This window comes from Calidris pugnax, unplaced genomic scaffold (genome assembly GCF_001431845.1).
Source record: "Calidris pugnax isolate Ruff unplaced genomic scaffold, ASM143184v1 scaffold186, whole genome shotgun sequence".
Classification (NCBI taxonomy): Eukaryota; Metazoa; Chordata; class Aves; order Charadriiformes; family Scolopacidae; genus Calidris; species Calidris pugnax.
Window position 1 is genome coordinate 335,628 of NW_015090994.1, and position 10,324 is coordinate 345,951.

At 38.8% G+C, this 10,324-nt stretch overlaps 1 protein-coding gene across 1 annotated transcript in view; it reads left to right on the forward strand.

Annotated features, from left to right (window-relative positions):
* Positions 1-4,812: 4,812 nt before the first annotated feature.
* Positions 4,813-10,324, forward strand: part of STK33 (serine/threonine kinase 33) — a 51,148-nt gene continuing 45,636 nt past the window's right edge. Inside the window, 2 exon segments of the mRNA XM_014954828.1 lie at positions 4,813-4,876; positions 8,454-8,531. Coding sequence (XP_014810314.1) covers positions 4,813-4,876; positions 8,454-8,531 — 142 coding nt within the window.

Here is a 10,324-nt window from a genome sequence, read left to right on the forward strand (position 1 = left end):
TGAATTAATCACCCTTATCTGTGCTACAGGTATCACCTTTTCTCAGTTGGTAATTAATTCCTCCATACAAGACCTATATTTTACCATTAATAGCACAAAAATGATATGCTGTAGAGCCTTCATCTAAGGGCAAAGGTAGCAGAAGGGAGAAAGTATTGACAACTTCACCTTTTCATGGAAGAGCAAAGTCAACAAGAGCCTGCTTCTATTTCTCAAAGGCTGTGAGTTTGTTAACTGTACCATTAGTTTTGAAGAACATAAATTTTAATAAAATTTATCCAGGTTATGTTATACCTTTATTAAAAATAGAAGTGTACCAGTTCATCATCATATACAGATACCCTTTGGATGTGTGCTGGCAGGACTCTATGGCTTGAGCACTCTTGAAGCTAACTTTGTTTTTGATTGCTTCACGAAGACATAGTAAAAGGCTAACTTAGTTTTTGTTCTGCTTACCAATGTGACATGAAGTTTACAAGTATTTATTTTAACTATTACTATGTCTTCGTGAAGACTTGTAAACTTCACGTCACATTGGTAAGCAGAACAAAAACTGAGTCATACTCATAAGTATGACTTCACATACTTTCAAACACAAATCTGTGGGTCAGCAGAGTGATCCTCATAATTATGACTTCATATACTTTCAAACACAAATCTGTGGGTCAGCAACTTCACAATACATTGCATGTTGTAAGAACATTATCCATCTCAGACATTGCCTTAAAACTGCTGGCTTGTGATGTTCCTACTGCTGGGGCCTGTGAATTCTAGGGGCATTTGTTCTGTTGAAGTCCCATTGCATACTGGTAACAGCACTGACACGTATGAAAGGAGGGGTCTCTCTTCTAAAATCTAACAGCCTACATGGCCCAAATGAGAATTGATGGATCATGTAGTTACTTTTTCCTTCTATCACACAGCCTATTTCACAATCCAGAATTTGTAGGAGAGGAAGCAGGGGAGAACCCCTGAAGTTTTCCATTGGAAATAAGTATGGCAGAAACAAATGCCAGGAAAACTGTGGAAACTAGTGAATTTGCTAGGCTTCTGCGGATACAAACAAGGGCAGAATTTTTTGTTTTTTCTTTAGTAATGGATCACATGTAGAATGCAAAAATCCTCTTTATGCTTAAGCAGTTTGAAAAGAGATGAATTACCCTTCAGTAATTGGTCTGTTGAAGAAAAAATGACAGCTAAAAATTCGACTTTCATTCCCCTACAGACGTTTTCAAAGACATTCTTCTTCCAGTATCATTACAGCAGAATGACGTTAGACTTAAGACAAACAGGTGTTTAACAGTTCAGATTATTGAAGGACTGCATGTTTATATGTGTAATGTGCTTTGCTGAACAATAAAATATGTGAAATGTATTTTTGCACATCAATCTGAAATTTTTGCTGTTGAGTACATCTGTGTTCAATTACTATATGGATTATATAATATCATTTAGCACATTTTAGCTAAGTTGTTGATAACTACTGATGGTAAAGCAGAATGGTTACAAAAGCAGCTATGCTAACACAGGAGATTAGCTTTCTATTTGTGCAGGAATTTTCAATACCAAGTAGATATTTTGCTTTTTCATTTCTCAATTAGCATAAGTTTGTGAGAACCAAACATGCCATGAATAAGTAACAAAAAATGTTTGTAGTTTCAATGTATATATATATATTAAAGTGCCAAGGAACATACCACTTTCTAGTGAGAGGAAAAAAATACTGTTGTGTATTTTATCAGAAGGAATTAGAAAAGATATTCTAAAATTGAAAATGCTAGAAATTGAAAAATTATGGAACAATTTACAAAAAAAAAAAAGGACAAAAATACTATATTGGCAAAAAGTCTAGCAGACCTTGCAAGTGTTTTTCTATTATTGTTTGTTCCTCTTAGTTTAGTTTATGGGAGTATAAAACTATCAGCAGCAATTTTCTGACCTGGAGGCCTACTGGCTTGAGGGGTAAGGAATTGTTATTTCCGGGTTACAGCTGTGCTGCTCTTCAGACATAATTAAGGGACAATTTGTAGATAGAGATAACTTTTTTTTTTTTTTATTGTACAAACAGGAAAATGTAGAAGAACTTCTGGGCATGCAATTCCTTCAAGTGTGAAATACAGGCAATAGACTTCTCTGACTTGAATTAGATATGAGCAACATAATCTGAGGCAAAATAAAGATAGGCAGTAATTGTGGGCTAAGGAGGATGCACATCTTTTGAAGTTGTCTTTGTAGATCAGGAGCAAGAAGTGAGAGGTGCAGTGATTGTTTTCTGAGAAATGTTAACCCTGCTGTCTCTTCCTGTCATTTAGTAAATGTTTATGAAAGTCCATTTTAGCGAGCAGTTTTATGTGTTTTCATGACAGCATTTAGTAGGTTGGTAGCACTTAGTCTACTAAGTAGACTTTCACAGAAGTTTATATTAGGATATGAAACAGTAGGAATGTAGTATTTGGATGGCTTTGTTGTGAAAAGTGTTTACTGTGTAGGGAATACTTACTGTGGAAATGAGAAATTACACCATTAATATTTGTTGTCAAATATCTAGCTCCACTTGCTCCATTTTTATTCCAAGTGTCTGAAAAGAGGTTCTTGAAAGATACTTTTCAGATAATGTCTTCCTGCATAGGGTGCAATTTGTAACAGATTCCCTGTAAATAAAAAAATCTCGCAGTATATTTTCACTGCAGAAAAGCCCTTTTTAGGTTAAGGAGATAAGACATGCAGATGTTTTTCCCAGAGCCGATAGGGTGGTGTCTGAATGTTGGAGAGTATTTTACTGCTTTTGGAGAGTATTTGAGATGGTTACCAGTTTTATGGAAGTAGCAACACTGATTTATGGTTATGCTGTGGATGTCAGTTTATAAGTTACTATTCTTGATCTCGATTATAGCACCTAGGACAATTACCTCAGTACAGAAGTGTTCCAGGGGCAGTCTGTTGCTGAGGCAATGCTTATTAAATATGTTGTGAAAGTCAGTGAGGGAATCCAGCTTTCTGGTACAGATGAAAGAGATGTCAGTTATTTTAGGCATAACGTAAATGGTATGTTCCTAGATCATCTGTGCTGAGATGATGTGTCTGTCCTTTATTCTGACATTCTTCCCTTACCTGATGCAGCTGATTGCTTGCCACACTAGAATAACTTTTTGACAATGTTTCTCAATAACAGTCATGAGTTCACTTTAGAAGGAGAAAAAAAATCTATTTTTATACGCTGACATCTGGACAGGAAATGAAACATACTTGAATAGTTTTCCTTGTTTGCTTATTAGCCTGCTTTTGCTTCTGATGAAGTTAGTAAGAGCAGGAACGGTTCTTACATCTCTTTAAGTTCAGTACTTGCTCAATATTCCATATCCTGCTCTAAGAAAATATTGGTACTATTGCATTTTTTTTTTTTTTTTTGCAGTAGACTTCCTGGAGTTTCTTGATGTAGTGCAGGTATAGGACAAACAGAGAAGTCATTAGATGCCTTATGGGAAATTTACAGTAAGTAGACTGTAAGAAAACATTGTAAAATATTCAAATCAGAGCTAGCTGGTTGCCAGGTGTTGTGCTGACTGCCTGCAGTAGGCTGAACTTCTCTCCTGGCTAAATGAACAAGCCCAATGCCCCAGGAGTGTTTCAGATGTTGAATTATGCTTATAGAAACTCATAGAACTTAATCTGCTTTTATATCATTTTATAAATGGCAGCGTAGAGTGATCACGAAAAAGCAGCAGAACAGTGCTATCTTTAGACACTGAAAGTAAAACAGATAAATTGTGTGGTAGTAGGAAAGTTAGTGTATTGGAGTGGTGGGATGTTTTATGTAGTCATTTCTGGATCACACGGTAATTTATAAGTTAGTGTGTTGATTCTAGAAATAATCACATTTTGGCTACTTATTACACTTTTGATGTTTCTTGCAACAGCATTAAAACAGACCTAAATATAAGTAAAGGAAACAGTTTATGCACATGCCTATGCCATATTGCATCATCTGTGGTGTGTAGTGCAACACTTCTAAATTTACAGATCACTGGGCCAAGGTAAGCAGTTCTCCTCTGCCTCTGAACAGCAGATGGAAAACACCCTTAATCTCTAATAATGGAAATATTAATAGAATGGGATGATAGCTCTATCACTAGCAGACTATGCAAAAGTGTTCTGTAAATCACAGAAATTAAACAAAAACCTTGGAGGATATTCTATTCTATGGTATAAATAAAGAAACAATATAGAGCTTAGATAAAGTGAAAATCGATTCAAAATTCATCCTTACATCCTACCCAAACTCTGTGCTGCATCTTACACATAATTGTAAACGCCTCAGACATCTGCAGTGCAGTATATTAACAAAACAGGTGGGCTTCAGTTTATGAGAAATAACATTAAAAAATTCAGTGCTTTAGGCAAGCACTGGACACTCCCCTATATCTTTTTCCCTGTGAGAGCTTTAGAAACATTGGTAAACTGGCTCTCATCCGTGTTTGTGATGTACTTATAAACATTTCCCATTTATAACTGTGAAAAACAGCATGATAAGCAAATGGAGCAAGTGAGCAGCAGAGATGGAAATTGAATATAGCCCTTGGACCCAGTAGCAGGATTATAGTCTAGCAGTGTTAAAGGAAAGCATTGTGAGACATTTCAGATTTGGGATGCACAGCTAAAAGCATTCATTACGGAGGAGGGGATTTGGATCTGGCAGCGTGCTGCAAGCAGTGCTTGAGGTTAGCACCTCTAGTCCTGGAGCAGTGCTGACAAATCACACAGATTTTTTTCTTACTTACAGGGAAGTTTTATGCAGTGAAGGGGAATGGGGCGATGCCCGACCCCATTGCTGCAAATCTACAGCACAGGAGCAGTTGCAGTGGCCTGGGCAATGCAGGTACCATAATAGTAATCTCTGGCTGAGTGAGGTTATCTCAGGGATATTGCAAACAGGATGGATTTTCTCCAGAGGATGAACTTCATAAAGGCTTCTCAGAAAATAATATTCCATACCATTCGAGAAAAATGAAAGTCTTTATTTTTTGGTCTTTTAAATACCGCGAAAATCTCTGCAGTGCCAGCACTATTGGTTGGAATGAGTCTGCTGGACAAGGAAATCACAGCAACGGTCTTTTGAGGTGACAGTCTCACTGCTTGGTCGTAACTCTTGCATCATGTTCAAAGCTCTTCCCAGCCTGCTGGAGCTGTGCTGTGTCGTGTTGCATCATGCCAGGCTGGGTCCCGTAATCCCCGAGGGCAGGAGAGAGGCAGCCTGCTGTGGACACACGCTGGAGAGGTGGGAGCACCCTCCAGACATTCAGTCCCTGAGCTGGGAAAAGTGTTGCTCCAGCACGCCCTTCATCTGCTATCTAGACACTCATAAAGCAGAAGGATATTTAATGAAAGGAGAATATATAATTTCCCTCCTTTCTGTGGTCCTAATTAGGAAATACTGTAAGTATCTGAAGATATTTATGGCCATAGAACTCAGCCTTCTACTCCTCTGGCTAGGGAAGGGGAGGTACCTGCAGAATTAGTCAGATTTTGCATTGATTGGATTTTACTGTTTCCAAATAACGCATGTTCACTTTACAAATAAATTTACCTTGGTTGCCCCACTTCTTCCCAGCTGTCAGTCCTTCTCATAATGCCCTTCTCATTTTGAATTAAGCTCTCCTGCATTATTAATTCAGCAGTTTGTAATTAAATGATTAGCTAATCAAATTGTTCCCTCCAGAGTATCTGTGTAAATGCATTGAAAACTGATTGATTTAACTGAGGTCATTCAGAGATAGTTTAGCCTTCAAACTCACCGTTATGAAGGATGAGAAACAAAGAGGAATAGATCTCAGGAGGAAAAAGCTCTCTGACCTGGGGGCAGGAGAACTGTGTCTTTTAACCTTGTACATGTTTTCTTGCAGTTCCTGTGGGAAAAAAAGAACAACAGAATTGTCCTGGAACTAGAGATCCAAAATTACATGGACTTTTGTGTTCGTATCACTTTACCTGCCAAAATTGCAGTTCAGCTTTTAAAATGCATCATTATAGTTAGTGGCTTTCTGCTTTGGTTTATGCTGACTGATCATATGGGAACAAAAGGAGAATTCCCTTAAGGGAATTAAAGGTGAGTAAGCACAGAAGGACGATACTATGGGGGTGGCATCACAGTATTATTATTGCTGATTTTGTCAGAGAAGTTAAGTTCTATGTACAACTTTCCCCACTGATTTGAGCAAAACTGCTTCTGCAGCATTTATGAAAAGATCAAATGCTCACAGCGTTGTAAAGGGGTGGGAGGAGATGACGTTAACTTTTTTTATTTCTCCCTCAGTTAGCTTTTGCAGCTGAATGAGTGTTTTCTTGGCTCCCTCAGCAGCATTTAGGTACTGGTCACTTCCAGAGGTGGTGGGGCAGCCTATACTGGTCTTCTAAAACAAGGCAGTTGGCTCCCTCTGCTGATTTGCAGCATGGTTTTAGTTGTTTTAAGCAACGAGCACTCTCCTTGTTTAGGTCCTGGAGGTTCTAGTATCATCGTGCCTACTGGTTTTAATGTGGTTTCTTTCCCTGCGAAGTAGTTATGAAGCTGTATGTTCCCCTTCAGCTTAAAATCTGTACAGACCTTTACAAAGATTAATATATGTATTTATAACAAGAATCGAACTGTAATGTGGCAGCTGAGTATAAGCATTTTAGGTAAGATTGCCATAAAACCATAATTACACCCATCTGTTTCCCTTAAGCATCCGGTAGAAAACAGAGTTTGTATATCTCTTGATAGCACTCTCTCAATCAGGTATTATGGGGAAAGAGGGAAATTAATTTCCCCCTTTATTTTATTTGGAGAAAAAGATAGTGCTTAAATTCAAATATACAAGAAAACCAAGCTGAAAGTGTTTGTCAAAGGAGTTTTATTTGTATACGGACAGCGTCAAAACAGCAGAGTTTCCCAAAAGTCTTTCTTAACCCTTATGCACCAATTATGGAAAAGACCGAAGAGCCAAATTTCTAATAAACTTTGGCCGTATAAATAGATATTAGCAGTAGACAAACACATACTATTTGTTAAAAATGCACATAGTTGCATCAAAGCTGTTCGATATAAAAAGAGCTTTGTAAATCCTGAATTCTGATGGAGAAGATATGCGAATAAGCCTGGCTGTGTGGTTATTTGACCCGATTCTCACCTGGGGTAAATTTGGAGAGGGCTGTGCGGTGTGTGCTGAGGGGTACACGGTACCAGTAGATGGTGCTCAAGGATCCCAATCACTAAAGAAATGGTAAAATTAATGTCGAAGGTACAGGCCAAGATTTTGCCGTTTTTGCGTGCTGCTGATATTTGCCCTTTGCTATGACATTTTTTTTGGTTTTCCACCTGAATGAACCTGCATGGAGAAATTAATACAAGTGGAGCACTTTACAAGATTTGAGATGTCAGGTTGTCTAAAAAAATTTAGATAAGCGTTTACTGCTGTGTGCCTCCGTCCAAATAATGCTTCCTGAATCCCACCCACTGACAGTGACACTGCAGCTCTTAATGTCACATTGTCACTGTCATGGCAATTAGTTAAAGGTACTGGCACTTGATAAGCTGATTATGCCCTGTACTGTGAAGGAGGTGAAAATTTCTGTGCATCTGTATTCGGGCTCTTACTAAAACCACGCTAATGTATGATAAAAGACATCACCTTATATCTCTGATAACTGTTTCCTCTGGTGTTGCTATTGATGGTGAGGGGGAAAGTGGGCACGTGTCTGATCGCCCTTTATCTACTATGTATTTAATGCCATATCTATCCTGACAAGAATAACTTTCTGCAGGCCCTAAGGAAAGAAGCAGGTATACGTATACGCATCACAAGATAAATATTTAGATAAATAGCAAGGATATCTAGAGCTTTCCCTGGACTTTCTGTTAGTACGCACTTACGCTGGGTTCTGTTCAAAGCACAGCTAAGTAGCACAGAGGAGTGAGGGACAAAGAAGTTCAGATGTCACATGTCAAGCATAATGTGACCTCGGGGGTTTCAACCTAGTCTCTAACAGGCATTTCTCACCCTTGAAAAAACATCTGGCTTTTGAAACAATGCCTCCTTTCAAGAACTTGGGCTTAATATTATGTCATGAAGGTCAAGATTGTCTTTTACTGACTGAGAGGAGCACAGCAGCTTTCACAGTGATTCCTTTCTTCATACGTGGCTCTTACTTGCACTTAACATTTTCAACTAGAAAATGAAATGTAGTATGAGAAAATATCATTTTCTGTGTGAGGCTTTGATGTGTTTTGTCTTCTAGCCTCCCTATTGTTGTTGCATTGTTGTAATACTGAATGCTTATTCTGTTATTAACTGATGGCCTTTGTTTGACAGGACTATTTACTTTTATGGGTCTTAAGTTTCCTGGCAAGGTACACAGACAGTTTCAACTTGAATCTTCCAGTGTCCACAGAGACAATTCAATGTGTCTTCTCCGTACAGGCTACCACTGGAATAAACAAACAATGGACCTGTACGAGACGGTACAAGCCAGGTCAGCTCAACCCAGACACAATGAAGGTAAATTACAGCACAGGCAGGCTGGGAGCAGCCACCAGAAGGGCTGGAAAAGGTTATATTAAAACATCTCAGATCTGAATAGCGGGATTACTTCTGGTTATAAAAAGAGTCGGCACATTGTATGTGTGCAATTACTTCAGAAGGGCAATCCTGCTCTAATTGACCCAAAAAGGCAGTTAGCCAGTCAGACAGCTGGCTGGGGACAATGGGGCAAAAAACCCCCTCAGAACAGCCCTGCATTAGATTAGATTAGATTAGATTAGATTAGATTAGATGTTTTTGTTATCACCCACCCACCTCTCACTTTTACCCCAGGTGACTGTTGGGTGGCTGTTTGAACTGGCTCTGGGCCTGCTTTCCTGGGTTGGTGGGGGAAATCTGCCAGAAATAATGCACTTGTTTGGCATGAATCTGCAATGTAGGTATCTCAGAGGAGTCGGAGTTGCTCTTGATTCACAAGCCACAGTGGCCAAACAAGCAGTTTTTCTTCTGTAGCTGGCATGTTATGTATGATCTCTTCTACTCGAAGTGGCCCTTCTCAGACGTACCCAAGTCACTCACTTGTCACCTCAGGCTCCACTTGCTGTGATGTATTTTTTTCTCAGACTGAAACTGAAGTAATCTGGAAAGGATGCCTGAAAGGATAAGAGAGAGACACAGCTTAAGTAAAAGGGCTCCCCACACACTCTTAGGGATAGCAATATTGAGAAGTGTAAATATGCTTTCTCTCCCTTCCTTCCTCCCTTTCACTTCTTTCTCTCTCTCTTCTTTCTCTCTCTCTTTCATGGCTTTTTGTCTGGAAGGTCTTGTTTTTTGTTAAATAAGCCTTTGAGAAATTTCTCTCAGCATTGGTGCTCCTGGTCACAGCTAGCAGCGTTAAGAATGGAACTGGAGGTGTTGTGCCCAAGTTAAAACAAGATTGTAACGGGATTCCGCCCCAAGGCTCACTCTGTGCATGGAAAACTTAACTCCTCTAAGGAAAGAAAATCACAAGTGTTCAAATTTTAGTGGGAATGCCATGACAGTCTACCCAAAACAGGGAGAACCCCAGTTTGTTCCTAAATTGTGACAGGAGTCAATTTCACTTGCTTTCAGGTTATTCCAGGGCTGACAAATACGTACCCATGTCTTTATATCTAGGAAATTCATAATCTTTATTCAAGGACAAATTGTGACAACTACACTACCACACAAGGAATGAATAGTAATTCACCTGTAGTAACTGATTCATCTACTACCTTAGTGCATGAAACCTCAGTTACTAAATGGGCAGATATCTGATATCTAATATTAGACTTTGCCAGTGTGGCCTGTCTATTCGAGCAATACTGGTTTCAAAGGCCATTTAATGTTTAATATGGTGATACCAAGAACTGTGGAGAATTTTTTTAAGCCCAGCTTTTTGAATTTTTCATCTTTAGGATGAATTCTTATTGAAGTAAACTGGGGGAGTTAATACTGGTTTTGAACAGGAGAAGTCAAATTCTTAAAAATGTACCAGAAGGTGAGACAAGGGAAAAAAACCCAGACGTCTTAAAGATCGTCACTGAGTCCATTAGGTTTGGCTTGTCCAAATTCTTAAAAATGTACCAGAAGTTGAGACAAGGGAAAAAAACCCCAGATGTCTTAAATATCGTCACTGAGTCCATTAGGTTTGGCTTGTATTCAGATACCTTTTGAGATCATACACTTGCTTAAGTCCAATAAGTTAATAATTTTCCTTTTTTGCCCTAGCTGCTCAGCTTTCTCTTTGCTTTGCCCCTTTATATTTTCCTGTGTGCAGCTGAGACAGT